General features: G+C 51.0%; 1 protein-coding gene and 1 long non-coding RNA gene across 2 annotated transcripts in view; one reads left to right on the top strand and one right to left on the bottom strand.

The window, feature by feature from the left end:
- Agpat4 (1-acylglycerol-3-phosphate O-acyltransferase 4) overlaps window positions 1-14,594 on the top strand; it is a 107,913-nt gene extending 93,319 nt beyond the window's left edge. The window contains exons 4-9 of the mRNA XM_048420798.3: window positions 5,247-5,408; window positions 5,638-5,791; window positions 8,122-8,224; window positions 10,836-10,911; window positions 12,222-12,420; window positions 13,986-14,594. Coding sequence (XP_048276755.1) covers window positions 5,247-5,408; window positions 5,638-5,791; window positions 8,122-8,224; window positions 10,836-10,911; window positions 12,222-12,420; window positions 13,986-14,080 — 789 coding nt within the window. The 3' untranslated portion in view covers window positions 14,081-14,594. The remainder of the gene's footprint in view (window positions 1-5,246; window positions 5,409-5,637; window positions 5,792-8,121; window positions 8,225-10,835; window positions 10,912-12,221; window positions 12,421-13,985) is intronic.
- LOC148123583 (uncharacterized) lies at window positions 11,111-13,987 on the bottom strand. Its single transcript, XR_015734638.1, has 2 exons — window positions 13,531-13,987; window positions 11,111-11,404 (listed from the first exon to the last, which is right to left on the bottom strand). It is a non-coding gene; the product is annotated as an uncharacterized LOC148123583 (long non-coding RNA).
- Window positions 14,595-20,863: the final 6,269 nt, after the last annotated feature.

The raw sequence follows: 20,863 nt of genomic DNA, 5'->3' as shown, positions 1-20,863 counted from the left end.
GGTGTGACATCTGAGGTTTCCCCACTAGAGGAGGGATAAGTGTGTCTATTAACCTCCACCCCACCCCAACCTCCAACTCCTGCGCTCAAGTCAACACGGGGTGACCTGGGTCTGCATGTTGGTGATGCTGTTTGAACCCAGTGGAGGGGTGGTGAATAGTGAGCGCCAAAACCAGCCTCCTCCTCCTACAGGGTGGTGCTCCTGAGAGCTACAATCTCTGCTCTTCCGGCACAGCCCCTCCCATTCCCTACTCTGTGGGTTCAGGATTCTCACTTTTAGCTAATTACCATCCTGGGGCTCGAGATCATCCCCCTTTTGACGGTGGGCTCAGCCACGAAGCAGACGGCCTGCAATTGTCCAGCTCTCAGCTGAGATTGCACACCAGCCACCAGCTAGGGAGGAGGGCCTAGCGCCTCCTGCTTGTCTTTGGCTCTCTAAAGGGCTCCGAGAGCACCTCGTATTGAAAATGGGCCCTAATAATCCATTTCGTATATCTCAGTCGAGATTAATTGGCACCCTAACTGCAGATTTTGGCAGGCCGAGTGGACAGATGTGCTACTTTAGGCCCTGACCGTTTGTTCATGTACTGAGCCAGGAAGCAGGGGCACGGGGAGGGGGAGGCAGAGAACCTGGTATCATACAGATAAGAAATCCAAGTAAATGGCATCTACAAGGTGACCAAGTGAATCCTGGGTAGAGAAAAGTCCCAGGCAGCACAGAGACGCACAGGCACCTCCTTGAATGTACTCCCAAGCCAGCCCTAAGCTAGCCCTGCAGGGCCCCTTCTCCTCTGGCAAGCCAGTTAAGTTAGCCATGCTGGCCCTGCAGAGACTAGACTGCCTGATAGCAGGGCCGGCCACAGCCACCTCCCTCTTCTGCAAATGGTGCTAACCGGTAACATCTGCTCAGAACAGCTCTGCTCCCCACTAATTACCCCCACCCACCCCTCCGTTCCCGCCCGGGGCCCTGCACACCTGCCACTGGGACTCTTTCAATTGGCCATCCCACCACACACCTGTCAAAGCCAGGCCTCCCATTATCTCTCCTGCCTGTAAGGAGTCCTGTGTGTGTCTGCCTCTGTTTCGTCCCCCACCCCCACCCCACTCCCTGTAATGCCTTCTGCTTATCCTCCCAGATGCTCTGGCCTAAGGCCATCCTGGAAGCATCCAGGCAGGCCTTTCAGAATAGTAAGGTGGCGAGGGGTGGGGCCGTGGAAATGGGGTGTCAAGCGGTGGGGGTGGGGAGAACCTTGCACAGGAAGCTCCTTCTTTTTTTTTCTTTTTTGTTGTTCTTGCTGCCACAGCTCCTCAGAGAAAAGCACGGGTGAAAAATACTCTTGCTGGTCACACACAGCACACTCCTTGGCCACCCAAAGCCCCTCCCCTCCCCACTACACTTTGCACACCAGTCAAATCTAGAAAAGTCTGAGGCTTGCCGAGGGGAGGGAAGCGGCTGGGTTGAGGGAAATCCCATTCAGAGCTGAAGGACTTCGCACACTGGGCTTGATTTTGATAAACGATCCACGGTTATTTTCCAGCCAAGAGAGACGAATTCTTCGAGAGTGCTTTTGTTTTGCGTGTGGCCTGCGCATGTTCCCCATGGCTGTGACTGATCACGGAACAGGGTTCATTTTGTTTGGAGACTCTCTTGGGACTCTCTAGTAGGAAACTCTCCACAGCCTTTTCCTGTGAGAGAGACCTTGGAAAGCCAGAGCAGGGCCAGCGCGGAAAGGAAGATGTACCGCATGATAGAGTCTCTCACTTTTGGTACCCACTGCTGCATCCTGCTCATCATTGTGAGCACTGCCTCCATCGCCTTTGCCACCCCAGGGTTTCCCTGTACACATTGCTCTCACAGGAGGGCAGTCCCTCGACCCATGCACAGGGGAAGTGACTTCCACCACAGTTTGCCTTTAAACTCTGCCTTCCTTGAGGTCACAGACAGTCCCATCCACCTTTGTGTCCCCAGCACTGGCACCAGGCCTGGCCTAAAGGAGGTCCTTGCTAGATAGCGGTCTCATGGACTGGTCAGTTTGAGGTTAATGATTCCAGAAGATAAACTCTCGTGTCACCAGTGGGCACTAAGGTTGAGCTGTTAACAGGTTGGCTTGCTCGTCCTTCTTCCTCAAGCTATCATCTTGCAGCTCTGATCTTTACGTATTTAGTAGAAATGACGAACCTTGGCTAGACCCTAAGGACTAACTGATTAAACCTTCAGGAATGTTTTTTTTTAGATTTATTTATTTATTATGTATACAACATTCCTTCCATGTATGCTTGCACACCAGAGGAGGGCACCAGATCTCATTACAGATGACTGTGAGCCACCATGTGGTTGCTGGGAATTGAACTCAGGACCTCTGGAAGAGCAGTCAGTGCTCTTAACCTCTGAGCCATCTCTCCAGCCCCCTTCAGGAATGGTTTTGTGTCTGGAAGTTAGTAAGGTATTAATGCAAGCACAGCTTTGACCAGGAACCATCCTGTGGAGTGACCTCGCTCCTGAACAGGGTTTCTGCCAGACCCTGGCGGGGTTGGGGTTCGAAGACAGGGAACAGTGCTGGCCACAGATCCTAACTGCAGACCTGGCACTGTCTTGGACCTAGGAGGGGTCTCGTTTGAAATCTTGTACTGAAGTGGGTTAAAACCCACCAAATCTGAGGGTTAAGATGCCCCAAATCCCTGTGTTATTTAAAGCAGATCTTTCTATGGTCATTTGGTCACACGTTGTACCTTGGAAATGCTGCTTCTGCTCACAGAGTGACTGTTTTCTCTGAGAGATGGGTGATGTCCTCCCTGGCTGGCTGGGACACCCACGATAATAAAATTCTCATCCCTCATGACCTAGTAACACCCTTCACTCTCACACCCAACCCCCATTGCCAGATAAGTTCCGGAGATTTTCAACTGTAGGATGAACTGTGACCTAAAAACTGGCTAAGGTAGACACTGCCGCACCTGGTGGTTGTGGTCACCCTGTATAAATGTCAGGTTTCCCTAGATGTGTTTTTGTCTTCCTTTCAGAACAGTTTCCGCTCATAAACGAGTTGACTTGTGAAAGATGTTAGCATGGCGCCCCCCTCACTCTTACTCACCCATCCCCCCCTCATCTATCCACCTCCTACTTAGTGTAACGCGAGAATTTTAGATAGAGCGAATATTGGTGGCTGTAAATTAAGGGTTGACTAATTTGACTTGTAATTGGCCAGCTAGAGAGTGAGCCGTTTCAGCTCTGTGGACTGCATCATCTCTGTGACGTCCATTTAGCCCTATGGTAGCAACTGTGTGACTGCTGCATTCGGGTGAATGTTACTCGTGTGCCAGTAAGACTGCATTGACACCAGTGGGCAGTAGGGAAGAGTGGCCTTGGTGTGTAGACTCAGCTATACTAATATACTAGTCAATGAATGTTTTTACCATGGGGACATGAACTCCCCATACTCTTGGTGATGTCAGATAGTGAGTTACCCCTTCTAGTTGAACCCCTAGATCTCACAACCCACCAGGGCAGCCTTCTCCACCAGCTACCAAAGGTGAACCGCTAACACACACTTGAGTCTCTTAAGAGGACCAACCATGAATAGGAAGTGTGCCTGAGAACACAGCTATGATTGACTGGGTGAGATTGGCCACCTCGCCAGCCCAGTAACTGCGATGTTAGAGCCAGTAGCTGTGATGAGAGACAGCATCCCTGTAGGTGGCAGTATGGGTCATCCTGTAATTCCTGAGCACTGCCACATGTAATTTTTGCAAGATGCAGTACATAGAATCTTAAAAACAGTTTTAACCACCGGAAAGATGAGCTTGATTAGTCAGTGGAGGCTTTTAGTTTGGTTCCATTTGGTTTCATCATAGAAATTTTAAGTTGGGAGGTGACAGAAACAAAAGAAGGTGAGGGCCAGGAGGAATGTCCCTCCCTGTCATAGACAGGAGTTAGAGGGAACTCCGAGGTCTGAAGTCTAGTGTGGACCTAGGACAATGGGCTGCCAGGGAGAACTGACCCCAGAGACAGTTTGGTTTCCAGGGTGACAGGCATAAGAGTAGGATCATCTCAGGAGTCCAACAGTTTGTCCCCACTTCTGAGACTTTAAAGTGACTCTGTGCTGAGAGGAAAGCTTGTGTAGGAGAGTCCTCTCCAGAAGCCCCTGAAGCTGGGTAGAAACATTGACAGTATGAAGATTGCCGAGTGGAAGACAAGAGGGGCCCAAGGGGAGGGGCTACGTGAAGCATCTGCTCTCCCCACTAGGCAGCCAGGGCTTAGGACCGTGACTGGACAGATAGATGCCATCAACTGTCCACACTGCCAACTTGGACATCATCTCAAGAGTCAGGGAGCATCTTAGTCAGCCCCAAACCAAGGGGTAAAAATACAGACGGGAGGATGGTGGTGTAGGGGGCCTGGGGAGGTGGCTGAATGGGTAAAGTACTTGTCACGCAAGCAGGAGGACCTGAGTTTGGATTCTCCCGAACTTCCCTGAAAGTCAGACACATAGCGTGAGTGTCTGTAATCCCGGGGCTCCCATAGGGAGCTGAGTGGTGAGGGCAAGAGCATCCTGAGACTAGTGTGGGCCGGCTGTCCTGGGATATGCAGCAATAACAAGGAGGCTCCACTTCAAACAAGGTTGAAGATGAGGGCTGATGTCCGCTGTCCTATGGCCTCCACATGTGTACCATGGCACACGTGCCTGCATTCATACATACAAATGTGATTACATACAACACACACACACACAGCGGGATGGTGGGGAGGCAGGCAGGCAGACATGTGATCCAGGTTGCCTTCCCAGCCTACCCTGCTCCTATGGGGCCCCTCTAACTCTACAGACCTCCACTTGCCCATCTGCCAAGTGGACCTTGCTGGCCTTGTCTGTAGAACTCAGTGGCTTTGTTGATGGCCATCTTTGATGGCGTCATACAGATTTGCCCAGGCAGAGCTTCAGGGTGGGCTTGGTGAGCATGCCAAATACCAATAGCCTAAGAGGGCTCTGGCCCACGAGAGCATCCTCAAGCCTCTATACCCTCAGCTGAGAGCTGGCACTTTCAGACCCCTGATCATGGAGCAGCCCAACCCCAAGGGGTGAGTATGGTCTTGACCTTAGGTCAATGCCGCAAGAAGAGTTCTGAATGCCAGGGCTTTGGTTTGCAGCCTTTGGTATAACTGGTTCCTTCTCACCCCTAAGATCTCCAACAGCCGTGAAGTAACTTCTGTCTCCCTCACAGACACCCTGAAGTGCTCTACCTCTGTTTCAGAACTCCAAAGTCTTGGCCAAGAAAGAGCTGGCTTACGTCCCGATCATTGGCTGGATGTGGTACTTCGTGGAAATGATCTTCTGCACACGCAAGTGGGAGCAGGATCGGCAGACGGTCGCCAAGAGCCTGCTGCACCTCCGGGACTACCCAGAGAACTACCTGGTACACAGGCAGAGGAACAGTGTGTTGTGTGGCTCCTATGGCTGCCACACTTAGGGGCCACTTCAGGAACAGGAATGAACACAGTGGGAACAGAGTGGGACCTGACATTGTGTTTGACCTTAGGGCTTTGTGTAATGCGAGGGCTTCAGGCGTGACTCTGCACCTCTTTGGGTTGATTGTGGCCTCTGGTTGACCTTGGGGTTGTGTGACCTCATCTTTTGCTTTTCAGTTCCTGATTCACTGTGAGGGCACACGGTTCACAGAGAAGAAACACCAGATCAGCATGCAGGTGGCCCAAGCCAAGGGACTGCCCAGTCTCAAGCACCATCTGCTGCCACGCACCAAGGGCTTTGCTATCACCGTGAAGTGCTTGCGAGATGTAGGTAAGGATGGTGGTCAAATGGGTCTTCAAGGCTAGGTGGCACGTGGGACAAGGGGCAGGTGCAAGGCTGGCAGGGCCCCTCATGTGTTTGCATCTCAGTGAGTACCGCCCTCTGCTGGTCAGTGGCGTCACTGCATGGAGCATGCAGAAGTGATGGCCTGATGGTGGAGCTGCAGGGTCTTTGAAGCATTTCCTGCTTGTCTATTGCTATCAACCACCTGCAGATAACATGACCTATCTGCAGATAACCTGACCTGTATACTATGGCAGCTGACCTGTGAGTCTGGAGCTTCAAGCCCCTGTAGATAAAATAGAAGGAAGCAGTGGTAACTTGCCCCTGGTGTCCTGCTATGACTTTATCCCTTTCTTTCTTTCTTTCTTTCTTTCTTTCTTTCTTTCTTTCTTTCTTTCTTTCTTTCTTCCTTCCTTCCTTCCTTCCTTCCTTCCTTCCTTCCTTCCTTCCTTCCTTCCTTCCTTCCCCTCTCTCTCTCTCTCTCTCTCTCTTTTGAGGCAGGGTTTCTCTGTAGCTTTAGAACCTGTGAAACTTACTTGTAGACTGGGCTGGCCTTGAATTTGCAGAGATCCACCCATCTCTGCCTTTAATCCCAAGTGCCAGGATTAAAGGTGTGTACTACCATTGCCCAGCTTCCCCCATTTTTTAAGTCCTCTGCTTCAGTGTAAAACATGTTTTCTTGTTCTCCTAAGTAACGCCTGTCTCTCACATCCCTACTCCTGGTCCTTGGGCTCCAAAAGAAGCCTGACATCATACTTGGGCTGGACAGGACTTGTCACAGCTTTAAGGGTGAAGACGCCACAGGGTTGGGTAGGCCTTTCTAGAACTTCATGTGCCAGGTTTTGTCCTGCAGTCAGATGTGGGCAAAGCTGGCCCTGTGGTTTCAGGCCCCATGTCCCTCTTCTTGTGAGGGAGACCTCCTTAGCCCCATGCCAAGGATTAGCCAGGGCACCAAGCAGGTTAAATATCTTCCGGCCTAGTGTCCACTTTAGACAACCATGCCCACGTATGATGGAGAGAGTTGTTAGGTCTTCAGGGCACAGCTTCTGGGTATGCCTACAAGGGGACCCTTTCCCATCAGCAAAGGCAGTGGACCTACAGAACTGTAGTGGAGACCTACGGAACTGTAGCAGGGTCAGACACCAGGGAAAGAACGGATGGTGATTTTTATCACCTTTGAATCCTTGCTCTTCATGCTTCCAAGTGGTCCAGGTACCAGTTAGGGTCCCTATGATCCCCCACTACTTGCACTAATAGTAACTGCACTTATGTAAAGCTCTCGGCTCATGATCTATTACCACGAGTATAGTGTGACCGACATCTGTCACCTCAGCCGCTGTGTGATGATGGCAACACAAGTCCCCTCTCCAGAACACCAAGGTTTGGAAGATTGGGTGATGTAGCTAAGCAAACTGCCTATCGCTGGGAAGAAGTGTTTGTGGGCGCCACACCCAGCCACACTCAGCCACACTCTGGGACTCCTCTATTTTCTACTTTCTCTGCTGCCTTGCACACTAGGAAGAGGCCATCCATTCTCGCCATGGTTTTTGTCATGAGCTAGCCTATTCTTTGACCCAGTAAGCATTCTTGAGCCTGGGCCAGGTCCCAGGGCTCCCACAGCAAGCTTGGCTGTAATGTGGAATATGCTGGCAGGAGAGCTTACCGTCCAGGATGTAGATGTCTTGTCCTGGCTTTGTGGCTGAAAATGTTCATAGAAAAGGTTACATCATGGCTGGAGAGACGGCTCTGCGGAGCACTTACTGAGTTCGCAGAGGATTGGGATTCCTGTCCCATCATCTTCCTCCTGGTGGCAGCAGGGGATCTCACATCCTCTCCTGGCCTCATGGGCACGCAGACCCACACAAATGTATCCACATAGTTAAATAAATCTTTTATAAATTTTCCATTTAAAAAATCAGAGTGGCTGTAGTTGTGTACCATACACAGCCTCAGATGAGTCTAACCCACCTCGTGCCCACGTTTGTCCAGATAGCCACAGGTGCCAGCCGGGACAGCTCTGCCAACTAGAAAGTCACTTATTACTGTCATTGTCAATCTAGATCTGATGGGAATCACCACTTTCAAGCCCATAGGACCACAGGAGTTACTGTTGGGTGACTAGCTTATAGTTGGCTTTCTGGTTACAAAAGATGACACATGTCCAATGTAGGGCAAGTGAGCAATCTAGAAGAAGTCAAGGAAGAGATCTTATTCCGTGAGTCATTGGTAGACATTGCTTATGTCTTCCACTGTGTGTGACTACCAAGCAGAACCGCCTCACCTGCTATATATTGCCTTGTGTTTGTCTTGTCTTATAGTCCCAGCTGTATATGACTGTACACTCAATTTCAGAAACAATGAAAACCCAACACTGCTGGGAGTCTTAAATGGAAAGAAATATCATGCGGACTGCTATGTTAGGTAAGTTGGCCCTGCTTCCTCCCTAGGAAAGGGGGAGCTTGCTTCTAAGCACCAAATCACTACCTGCCACTTTCCAGGAGCACCTGTTTAGCTTCTCTCTGGAAGCTGCCTTCCCATTTAACTTCTTTCCAGTCTTTATTTACATTTGAGCTCAAGAGGCACAGCTTACTGCAAGGATACCCTGGGGATTAGCCTTCCCTCCCAGTTCCTTACTCATCTGCTCACCCTCTCCTCTCAGAGCTCAGGTGGACGGAGGGAAAACCACTGTCAGTCCTTCTTTATGGACACAGTTCCTGGGGAGAGGCATCTGCTCTTTGGAAAGACAAACCTCTTTTCTTTTCCTTCTTCCTTTCATTTCTTCCTTTCTTCCTTCCCTTCCTTCCTTTTTTACTTACACAATGCACCTAACTTCTGATCTTCAGAATGTCACCAAGATTAGTGGAACCACGAAGGGAAAGATGTAGCAGCCAGGAAGCCACAGGGTGGTTTGTTCAATAAACCAGTGACGTACACACTAACATGTAGTCTAAATCGGGTCAGGTGGTAAAGCTACTGGTCATCTTTGAAGGCCGTCCAAGAGCCCCTGAATGTCTGTCCACGCAGTAGACAAATGGTATTGAGCTTTTTGGCTAAAGATCCTTCTGATGCCAGATCACAGCACAACGTAATGAAAGCCCTCTGCCATGTCACTCAAGGTGCTTTAGGGCACAGATGCTTTAGTGGACGGACAGTCTATGTTGGCTCCCCAGAAATGCTGCCAGCTTTCCCACAATATGAAGAAGCACCATCAGCGTCCTTTTCTAACAGTGCTGGCATGGGCTACCATATTGCTCATTGTATGGTAGACAAGAGGCACCACGGTCACCCAAGAAGACCCCCGCCAACTCCCCCACTAGATACAGTGGGTTCTTCCTCTCTGGAGTTCCTTTGACATTTGGCAAGAGTTCCGCTCCGTCAGACTCTGGTAGGGTGCAAGACTGTTTGGCTGCCACAGGGGGATTTTCTCAGTAACTGCGGTTCTTTGGAGTATGTGAGGGGATTGGAGTCGAGTACACAGCCACCTGTGATCCTTTCAGGTTCACCCACCAAAGCCAGCAAGCGTTCATGGTTGTGAATGAGGAGTCATGACGTTATCCAATATACCTGTCACATGTAACCCACGTAAGACGACCGGGACGCACTTCAGTCCACGCCACAATCCATATAAAAGATCACACATTTAGAGCTCTGCCGTCCAGCACATTATCAAAAAGAGTAAAACTACGTAAGCTCCCACGATCCAAGCCAGGAAATGCTCTGCAAGGCATTGCTAGCCTTTCCTGAGACACTCCATGATCTTCCTTGCAACCAGAGATCGCAAAGAGCAAGAAGTGTGGATTTCATGGAAACACATGCAGAGACCAAAAAGGCCAAGGGCTGTTTCCCGAGGAACTTGTAGGGAGTGTGGCAACAGGAGGAATTTACCCACAGAGAACACGGAAGCCTGTGGTGGTTAGCCCAACAGTGGTGGCTGACCTCAGACAAGGCAACCCCAGATCTCCTCCGAACCCCTACAATGTCCTGGGCTAATCTTTAAACTCTCCTCTCTGAGATATTTCTGAAATGTCCCATGGAAAATCCTGACAAATACGCTTCTCCATGAACCAAAGCAGATATCCTTGAAATTTCCGGAGCCAGAATCCTGAGAACTCAGGGAGCAGGAAACGTGGAAGCTACTTCTCCATGTGCATTCGGGCTCTTTGCTAACAGATAAGCCTCCCACCCTTGCCAGCTCTGGCCTGAGAGCAGCCACTCAGGTGCAGAGTAACTTAGGAATCCCTATTCTGCCCAGGTACCCTCGCTTCTCACATGCCAGGGGTGCCTGAGCTTCCAGGATCTGCCTCAGTGTGGGTGACCTCGGTAGAGACCAAAGGAGCCACTCGGCGAGTTAGTCCACCATTACCGTTCCTGTTGGTCCTTGGCTGAAGAAAGCAGTAGGTGCTGCCCCATAGACAGGATTCTCTACCTACCGGACGGCATCACATGGAAAACGAGGCAGCACTGTCCTCTTTGGGGGAAGCAGTGTCATGTTTGGGGAGGTAGAAGATGGAAAAGGCAGGTCCCCATTCCTGACACCATCTCTGTGTCATTGTCTTGACCCTTGCTTGGTTCTGTTTGGCCAAGGCTGGATTTTGGAATTTCCACCTATCTTAGGGTTCCCATTGCTATGAAGGAACACCATGAACACGGTAATTTATAAAGGAAAACATTTAACTAGGGTGGCTAACTTACTGTTTCAGAGGTTTAGTCCATTAATGGCGGGACATCGCAGTGTGCCATGTGCTGGAGAAGGAGCTGAGAGTCCTACTTCTTGATTCACAGGCAACAGGAGGTGAACTGAGACTAGACATAGTTTGAGAGTATGAGACCACTCCCACAGGGACACACTTCTTCCAACAAGGCCACACCTCCTAATAGTGCCACCCTGTGAGCTTACGGGGGCCAACCACGTTCATACCCCCCCCCCCGGGGGTGGCGCTTGCCTCTCCCCACACAGCCAGAACTGTCATCAGGACCTGGACCGGGTGCTCAGTGCGGCTCTCTCCGGGCTAACTCTGCTCTGCTCTCACAGGAGGATCCCGATGGAAGACATCCCGGAGGACGAGGACAAGTGCTCGGCCTGGCTACACAAGCTCTACCAGGAGAAGGTGGGTGCGCCCAGCTGTGGGGTGAAGGGTGGGCACTGGAGCCAGTTATTGTTGCCCCTAACGATCCACGCATCAAGCAGTAAGAGCGTAGCAGAATACATCATCAGGTGGCCCCACGGGAAGTGAAACCCTGGCGTGGGTGGAGTGGGCCAACAGGAGGTCATGGCTGCTCTGTGTTGTCCAGAGAAGCGACAGTCGCTGAACTCGCAAGTGAGTGTGTTTTTATTAATGTGCAGCGAGCAAAGAAAGGGAGCAGATAGCAGAGGTAGGAGGGCAGACAGCAGACATCCTCAGCTGGGGACTTAGCGCATCCAGGCGGCATGACCTGGACGTCACAGCCAGGCGGGAGTTCTCAGCTGAGCTCTGTCCACAGAGGAGCTCTGGCTTCCTCTTCCCGTCCAGGTGTTTATACCACAGGGTAAACGATTGTAGCTTCTGCTGGAAATGCTCCTTCTTCCAGCTGTTCTCAAGGGCTCGCTCTTTTCCATTCTCGCTGTCAGAGTTATGGAAGACATGGAAGACATATGAAGTTATGGAGGGAGAGAGAGCCTCCTTGTTCTCAGTGTCCCCTTTATAACAAGCTTCAACAGCATGTGAGAGTTTACCAATATAATGTATATCACTGTGGTCCAGCAGCCTGGCCTGCTGCCCAGGCACATGTCCCTAAGGGAGGGCTCACTTTAGTGACAGACGTGGTCTTGACTGCTCTTGAACAAACTATTCGGTACCCCTGTGTCACTTCAAAGTGTGACCCAAATAAGAATGCATCCCCGAAGAGTCCCTGGTCCAGCTCCCCAGCTCCCCCAGCTTGTTCCTCCGAGGGCCTTGGCTTTCACAGGCTTCTCTTTCAAAAATATAATAGGGCAAGGAGAACCTAATTATCATTGCCCTAACTTGATCTAACAGAGGTTATACCAAGGAAGTGCTGGTTCCTACAGTGAGGAGTACCTTGTCCCTTGTGGACCCACAGCTCAACCCAAGCTCAAGGCCAGAGTGAGCGCGTATCCTTGGCTGGTGTGGGCAGAGCTCAAGAGGCCCTTCCTTCATTTGCCTTCTCCTCAACCTATCACCACTGCCCTGCTGTGTGTCCTTGGTGCCTGGGATATGTTGAGCCTGACTGAGGCTGGCCAGCCCCAACCTCCCTCCCACACAGGAAGGAGAGTGGCAGACAGCCACTAGATGTGACACCAGGCAGCGTTGAAACTCCCTAGTAGTTGCCCACAGAGCACTTTCTGTAAGGTTTTACCAGAGACCCAGTAGGCACCACCTGGAACCCAGCATGGTGTCTGAGGCACATTTTCTGCCCCCAGGATGCCTTTCAGGAGGAATACTACAGGACAGGGGTCTTCCCAGAGACCCCCTGGGTTCCCCCACGACGGCCTTGGGCTCTAGTCAACTGGTTGTTCTGGGCGTCGTTGTTGCTGTATCCTCTCTTCCAGTTCCTCGTTAGCATGGTCAGCAGCGGTTCTTCAGTGACACTGGCTAGCTTGGTCCTCATCTTTTGTATGGGTGAGTACAGAGCCAGAGGCTCCAAGCGAAGCCAGTGTGCTTGGCGGATGCCAGATGTGTGCGGGTTCCTTGCAGGCTGTGAAGCACCCCCAAGGGCCCTCCCTCTGGGACTCCTGTAACCGGTGACTGGGCTGGAGTGAGGAAGTTCAGAAAGGGCCTTCTTCGTTCTTCACAATGGCTCACTTACCCAGCACTGTCCGACCACAGCAGTTCCTCACACTGAGCGTGTGTGCACGCTGCTCCCTCTGTCACTGCCCGGTGTGCAACACTCCCCTACCACCTGAAGGCCAGGCCTGCTCCCAAGGCTTATGTGAGCATGAGCAGCTTCCACTTCCCACTACTGAGGAACAGTGGCATTGGGCCAAGGCCAGGAGACTGGTGTGTGTGTGTGTGTGTGTGTGTGTGAGTGAATACCATGGTCTCAGGGCGGACTCCCACTTGGAGCCTGGTGCCGACAGCCATCTCCCGAGGACCACTGCAGTCTCAAGCATAAAGGTACACCACAGGCTGCATCTTCTGAACACTTCTCACTTAGTAGTGAGCACCCTGACATGTCTGTGTGCACCAGGGTGCTGGGAAGGAGGCTGGCCAGGGCTTGTGATACCAGGAAGGCCAGCAGAGGCCATGCCTGCCAGCAGGAGAGGGATGGGAAAGCTGTGCCCAGTGGCCTGAGCATGCAGCCTGGGGTGCTGTGGTCATTTGGAGATGGTCCCAGAACTATCCCTGTTGACACCGTAGTCCGGTTTGCACCGCCCTCCGTCCTGCATTCCTCCCCTTCCTGAAGCCTGTGGAGCAGAGTCCACATCTCTTCCACTTCCGACAGGTTATCACAGGCCCTCCTACTGAGGAGCCGTTCCACTCAGGGGCCAGAACTGGGACAGGGCTTGGATCCCAGTGACTCAAGAGGTGTCCGAGGTGTCCGAGCAGACAGCTCTCCACCTGCACAGGCAGCTTCCCTGTTCACTACCCAGAGAGTTTCTGACACACACCATTGTCTGGGGCTGCACCTGCTGGCTCACCACTGTACCCTCAACTGTGTGTTCAGTGGTTAAGACACGGCCTGGCACACAAGGAACTCACCAAGCCCCCGCCGCAGAGGTGACTGCTTACCTTCCATGGCAGTTTCTGAGTGAGTTCCTCGATGGGTCCAGCACCTGGACAGCCACAGCTTCAGCCCACACACTGGTAGAGTTTGTGGGTATGCTGGACCTTCATGCCCTAGGCTCTGCCTGTATCCTCACAAAGCGGCCCCCACCACAATCCCCAAACCACCACCGTTTTGCCTTGGAAAGTGGTATGGAAACCAGAGAAGTCTTGAACAGATGCATGCTGCTTGCCCGGTTCGTTTACCTCCACTGTGCAAGGATGCCCTCCCACCCCCGCCACAGCCCTGTCATTGTCCTTTTAATGTCATTTCAACAGGCAGAGGAATTCCTAGAAGCTGGGGGCAAATGGTACCGCAGGTTCGTTTGCATTTTCAGGGCAAAGGCCTCCTCATGGCTCCCATTGGCAAAGCGCCCCTGGAGTGTGTTCAGGTGCTTAACTGCTTTTTCCTGTCTCTGCAGCCTCCATGGGAGTTCGATGGATGATTGGCGTGACAGAAATCGATAAGGGCTCTGCCTATGGCAATATCGACAACAAACAGAAACAAATAGACTGACCTGGAAATGTCGCCTCCAAAGGGAACCTTGGGGAACTGTTGGCCCCTGCCTAGCCTTCTTAGTAGGGTTCAGTGCTGGAGCCTGGGAGTCTTGCTGGGAGGAGCAGAAGCCAGAGCCTCTCCAGGCACGGAGTTTGTCTCAGCGCTGGAGGGGAAACGAAGACGTCCTTTGATGCAGACTCTGTCTACAGTTCTTAAACCCTTTCCCTTTCCCCCGTGTGAATTCTTGGGTTTGGTTATCTTTTCAGTTGCACACGTGTTTGTGTGTACATGTGTGAGAGAGGAGAATGGCGGCGTATTCACTTGTAACCCTGCGACAGTGGGTCTCTAAGGCTGCAGGGAAGGGCAGGGCTGGGGTGGAAGGGAAGGTGGAAGGTGTCCCTGTCACCCCATGGTGCTGCGTCTTTAACCCTCAATTGCCAGCGACGGAGTCAACAGTGCTTTAGGTAAGATGACTAAATTATGCCTCCAAATAAGAAAAAAAAAATTAAAGTATTTGTCTGGGTTGTCTGTAGCATGTGTTTACACAAATGTTCCAGCCTCTCCTCTGCCCTCAGTTGGGGTGTTCCAGAGAACTCTGCTCCTGGTAGGGGATTGCTAGGGGCTTGAGTCAAGAATCGTACAAGATATATTACTGAGACCCCACCCCCACGCCCAAATGACGTGTCAGCGTAACAATACTGAACAATATCCATGTAAGCAAGGGTTTGTTCTGGGTCAGAGTTCAAGGGCACAGTCTCTCCAGGTGGAGAGACTCTGGGACAAGAGGAATCCAACTCGAAGTGGAAGAGATGAATGCAGGCCCTCTGCTCACTCACTGTCTTGTACTGGTCAGGACCCCAGCCTATGGAGTAGGGAGGCCCATGGCTGAGGTAGGTAGGCCTGCCCATCTCGGTTGTTCTAGCCTAGATTACCTGTCCAGCCAGAGGCTTGTCTCCTAGGCGAGTCTAGATCCTGTTGGGTTGGCAAGCAGCATTAAGCAATCACAGTAAGCCAATCCAGGGATGTTACCTGTAGATGTGGGCATGGGAGCCCCTCCCAGCAAGGGTGAAGACAAAGAGACCAGCCCAACGCTTGCTTGAGTCATGAAGAGGGGTCAACAGGGGACAGCTTTGGTTTCCCAGTCTTGCTGAACTGCCATCCACTAGTCAAGGACTTACACTGGTTTTGAAACCGAATGGTATGAAAATATCAAAAAGTCACAGGAGTTGGGAAGCCCTCAAACAGGGGAAGGGTCATTTACAAAAATGGTACTACACTCCTTTTCAGCTTGTGCTGGGTACCTACTGAGGAGCCACATCCTGGGGGCTCTGCTTAGCCCAACGGGCTTTTTTTGTTGGCGCCTGTTCTAACAGGAAAGGGTTGGTTCTCCCGTATCTTCAGCAGTCTTTAGAGAATGGCTCATGGCCAGGCGCACACAGAGCAAGAAGAGGGAAGGGTGGGGATGCTCTGGGCAGGATCTACGGTAAGGCACTAGATGTCCTCTTAGAGAATTGGCTTCCAGCCTGTGGGTCTCAACCCTTTCACAGGGGCCACCTAAGATCATCGGAAAGCGCAGATATTCACAACTCATAACAGCAGAAAAATTACAGTTATGAAGGAGGAACGACATTAATTTATGTTTAGGGTTATGGCATCAGGAAGGTTGAGAACTACTGCCTTAGATGGAGAGACCGGCGACACTTGGACTAATGCCCTTATCCCTGTGTGGCTGCACACTACCTGGACACACACACACACACCCCCGAGAGGCTGGCTGTAGAGTCCACCAAAGGCACATCCTCTCCAAGGTCACTGTAGCAGACAGATCACTAAATGGCATCCACTTGACTGACCCTAAAGGGGTTAGGCTTGGGTTTTAGTGAGAAGTCTGAAAACAAGGTCCTGAAGTCTCCTGCTGACAGGAGTCCGGTGCCCCTGCAATGTGGGCAAATGGTTTGCTATCCTGACAACCGCTGAGAGGGAAGGGGATTTCAGCAGTGATAACCTGAGGCCTCTCCCCAGGGCAGGGGACTTAATTTTTTTTCCCTCTCCTAAGCACTGACTTGAGAGGACCCAAGACTATCTGCTTGCACGTTTTGTCTGCATTCTTCCTCAAACATAAACACTGCACGTCTGTGAGGATATCAGAAATTATTGCCTGTCTCAGGGCAAGTTTCTAAAAATGCTTTCCTAGACTTCACCGGGGATTTTCCTTTTTCATTTGGTTGAATTAGGTTCCAAAGCGAGCCTTAGAATGCATGCTGGGCTGAAGGGTTCCACCGGCTCTGTACAAACAACCCCTCTTCCCTCCATAATCAGACCAATCAGGTGGGTAAGGATCCCACCAGCAGACCCTCAGGTCTGCCTGGTGCCACTAACTCCTCACATGCACCCAGTGTCCTGCCAGCCCTGATTAAATCACATCCCCAGTGCCATGCGTGCACAGATACACACAGACTCTGGCTTTAGGGCTTTGATCTACTGTGTACCAGACATACAGCAGAGGCGCTAGGCATCAGCATCACCCATGGCATCGGTCACCAACCGGCAAGGTACCTGTTTTGTGATACTCAACTGTTCAAAAGGATTTTGGTCAAGAACAAAGCAAATAAAAAAACGCCACCTAAATAGTACAAGCCTTTTTAGGCGACCACCTGTCTGAGGTAGGCTCAGCCTCCTGGGCCCACAGCCTCAACAGGTGGTCCTCTGAATACTGCCTATAAAAAGAGAGACATATGCCTGGAAACTTAACCACAGAACGCCCATCACCTTAGCATTCTCCTTCCTGAAGCACGAAGGCAAGTGCTTGGAGCACAAGTAAGCCAGAATAAATGAGTTCCTGGTACAGGGCCAAGCCGTTTTCCAGAGGATGAATGGTGACAGACTGGGCCCCTCCTGCTGCGGCCTGGTGGTCCTGGCTAGCACCGAGGCTGGGAACTGCCTGCGGATCCTTCCAGTGTCTGGAAGCATCTCCTCGGCCGTGTGGATAAAGGTTTCCTCTGGGGATGGCTCCACGTGCACAGTAGACGGTGTTGAAATCTCTGGCATCTGTGCTCACCGTTCAGAAGGATGCGGTGGGAGCACAGGAGACCCACTGAAGTGCTAATGCCTTCAGATTTCCAAAAACGAGTCAAACTCAGCGTGTTGCTTCCCCTCTCTATATTCCCTAGAGCTGATTTTAGCCAGGTATTTGTCAACCACCTGGGACATCAAGCAGTCCCGAGTGGCACTTGAGGGGGCATTTTACCCAAGACCTTGCAGATGAGGGAAAGCTGAGGGCACAGTCCAGTGACTTGGGCTCTCAAAGTGAATAGACAGACAGCCACAGCCTGCTGAGAACGCTGCTGGAGACAGGCCAAGGGCTCGGGGAGGATGGACACCCAAACTCCCAGGCTGGTGCGGCCTCCAGCATGCACAGGTGTGATTGGTGCATAAAGCATGCTTCCTGATTGCTTGGCCTACCAAGGAGAAAAGACCCCAAACAGGGAGGACCAGGGTGAGGTGTTCATGTCAGAGCGAGGTATTCTGGGTAGGCAATGAGTTGCTCCACCTTGGGGGTGACCGGGACCCACTAAGGATGATTCAGGAAGAAACAGGTGGAGGAAGAGGGGGTAAAGAGTCCTCAGAGATCACTCTGTCACAGCATTCCGGGAGGCCAAACAACGGATGTCTCGGTATGTGGAAGTGGTGGTGCCTGCCGCTGAGACAACCAAGCACACTGGCCAAGCATATTACCAAACCAGGCCATCTGACTTCTGGCAGAGAAGCGGACAGAGTGCAAGGGTACAGAGAATGTGTGGCCGGGCTTTTAGTATAAAGAACAGGGCCGCGATGTACCATTGCCGTCTTTTTCTTATTCTATGGAGCAAAAATAAGATACATGAAGCATCCAGAGGCCCAGCTTCAATGGATGGGATGAAATAAAATGAATTATTTACATAACACTTTATGGGGCTCAGCAGGCAACAGTGCCTGTAGCCAAGAGACACGAGTTCAATCCTCGAGCCTCATGTGTTAGAAGGAAAGAACTAGATCTCACAAGTACTCCTCTGACTGCCATACACTTGATGTGGCATGTGCGCATGCACCCTGCATGTGCACAAGTCACCATTTGCACTATCTGTTGCTTTACGGCAGCCCCCATGCCACACTGTGGAGCTGCAGCCACCACCAAGCCCATGTACCCCATACACCAGCACCAGGCCCTCTGGATCTCTGCAGCTCCTGCCACCCATCAGTGCCAGCAGATGGAAGCTGCAACTTTAAAAGCCTTGGTGACCGTGTGAGCGGCTGACTCTTCTTACTTGGAAGTCACCTGTAGACACCGACCTGGTGTGACCTACTGACCAAAGCAGTCTAGCAGAGTGCTTTTACCAGTATTTTTTTTTTAAAGATTTATTTATTTATTATGTACACCATATTCAGCCTCCATGTATGCCTGCAGGCCAGAAGAGGGCACCAGATCTCATTACAGATGGTTGTGAGCCACCATGTGGTTGCTGGGATTTGAACTCAGGACCTCTGGAAGAGCAGTCAGTGCTCTTAAACTCTGAGCCATACCTCCAGCCCCTTTTACCAGTATTTTAAAAGGTAGACCAATTAAACATAAAGCACACAGACAGAAAGAAACAATGAAGATCACTACAAATGAAGATCACTACAGAAGAAACAGAAACCAGAAAAACGAGAGAAAACACTAGTGAAGCCAGAAGAGACTGACAAGATGGTCAGACCATTGTCAAGACAAAGAGAAGACAGATGGGTACACAGGGGTACGAGGTCAGCAGACAGATGGGTACACGGGGGTACGAGGGATGGCAGCCGAGCAGACACGGAGTGTGATGGCAGTTAGTGACTGACTGGCCACCTGCCGAGAAATTCAGCAACTTGGTGAGACTGAGAGGAATTCTAATGCCAGCTCAGAGAAACTGAAAACGCTTCCATTGAGAGGCCCAGTCCCGCTGGCTTTGTAAGCGAGTCCTAAGTAAGACACACACTTTAAAAAAAAAGATAAAGAAAACACAACCCACACCATCTCGGAGAAAATGGAGATGAAGAGATGTCTAATTCATTCCAGGAAGCCTATACCACCCTGATAAGGAGTCAAGGTATCCCCAGAAATAAGAACTACAGAGCACAGCCATCTGGAAATAGAGAAATGACTGCAGGCGTGTACAAAAGGGACATGTTCAACTGCGAAGTAGATTTCACCTCGGGAAGAGGAACTGCCCTTGCTCCTGGGCCACACATCTCTGTATACGGATGGAGCCCACAGCTCTGAGATGAAGGCAGTAAGGCTGCATGGTAAAACAGCAAAGCACGGGAAGTTCACGTGTCTGTGCCCATGTGCCATGAGCCGCTGAATAGGAACTGAAATGTGTTTCCATTCACAGCGCTGTGAGGAAATCCACAGAGGAAAGAGCTCTGTAGCAGAGACAAACCTGGACCCTTGAATATTATTTTATACAAAAATAACTGAAAGAGAGGGGGCCTAATTCAGGCCTAATCTGAGAGCTAAAATGAACTGTTACGTCAGGTGGTGGGCACAGGCAACAAAGAGCAAGACAGTGAATGGGCTTCTAGAACAAACTGTTGATTCTCACAGACACTATGAAAAAAGTAAAAGACAAGATAAACCGCAGACGGGAAAAGACACCTTCACACGGCGGATTAGGTACGAAGATTTACTCAAGAGCATAGTAAAAAGCTGAACACCTAAAGCCCAGCAAGAGCTGACAGAAAACCTAATTCTAAAATCGGCAAAATATCTGAACAGGCATTTCCCCAAATGGGAGACAGGAATGGGGCCAGCAAGACGGCTCAGTGGGTAGAGGAGCCTGAGGCCAAGTCTTAGGACTCGCGTACAACTCCCCGGGGACCCAAATGGAGGGAGGAGAGAACACATATATGCAAATGCATGGACGCAAGCATGTGTACATGCAAAGTGTAAATGGAGAGAGAGAGAGAGAGAGAGAGAACGACAGACCAAAGATACATGAACAGCCAACAGGCACCGTGATCAAAACCCATCACTAGAGAAACACCAAAACTACAGTGAAGCCCAGTTCACCGTCACTAGCAAGGCCACCAACACAGAGTGACAGCAGGGAAGGAACAGAGACCAGAAGCCTCATGGCTGCTGGAGAAAATGAGATGCTACAGTTCCTTCGGGAAAAGCTCACAGGTGTCTGAAAACGTGAACACAGACTGATCACACAGCCCAGCAGTCCTAGCTCCTGAGACACAGCAAGTGTCCACACGAGTACCTGCTTGTTCAAAGCAAACACCCTACAGGGGAGCAGTCTACTGCCTGCCACCAAATGCACTGACAGAGAAAGCGGGTGCACGCGTGTGCAGGGGAAACGGATTTTGCAGCAAAAACAAAGATGTGCTGGCACGTGCTCCACTGTGACAATCTTAGGAAAACACCAAGTGAGGGGACAGAGACTGCCACACTATAAGATCCTGATCAGACAGAATGCCCATGGTGTGCACTAATCTACACAGAGACAGGAGTGACAAACTGGATGTGAGCTGTTTTTCTGTGGGAAACAGGAAGGTTCTAGAATTAGACTGTGAAATAGCTCTATAACTACGATAAAAGCTACTGGTGTGAGCCCTTTCTATCATGTGAACCATAACTTAAGAGACGAGACGAGCACACCTTACATAAAATCCCCACATCTGTATATCCGAATTGACATTCTCTGGGCATTCATCTCTTGGCAGAGGAGACCAAGAATACTTGATAACCCAGCTGGCTTGGCTGCCATGCGTAAAGAGGAGATCTGTGTTCTAAAG

The sequence above is a fragment of the Myodes glareolus genome, chromosome 1, assembly GCF_982192425.1.
Source record: "Myodes glareolus chromosome 1, mMyoGla1.1, whole genome shotgun sequence".
NCBI lineage: Eukaryota > Metazoa > Chordata > Mammalia > Rodentia > Cricetidae > Myodes > Myodes glareolus.
Note: the sequence above shows the minus strand (reverse complement) of the source record. Positions and strands in the feature narration are given on the sequence as shown.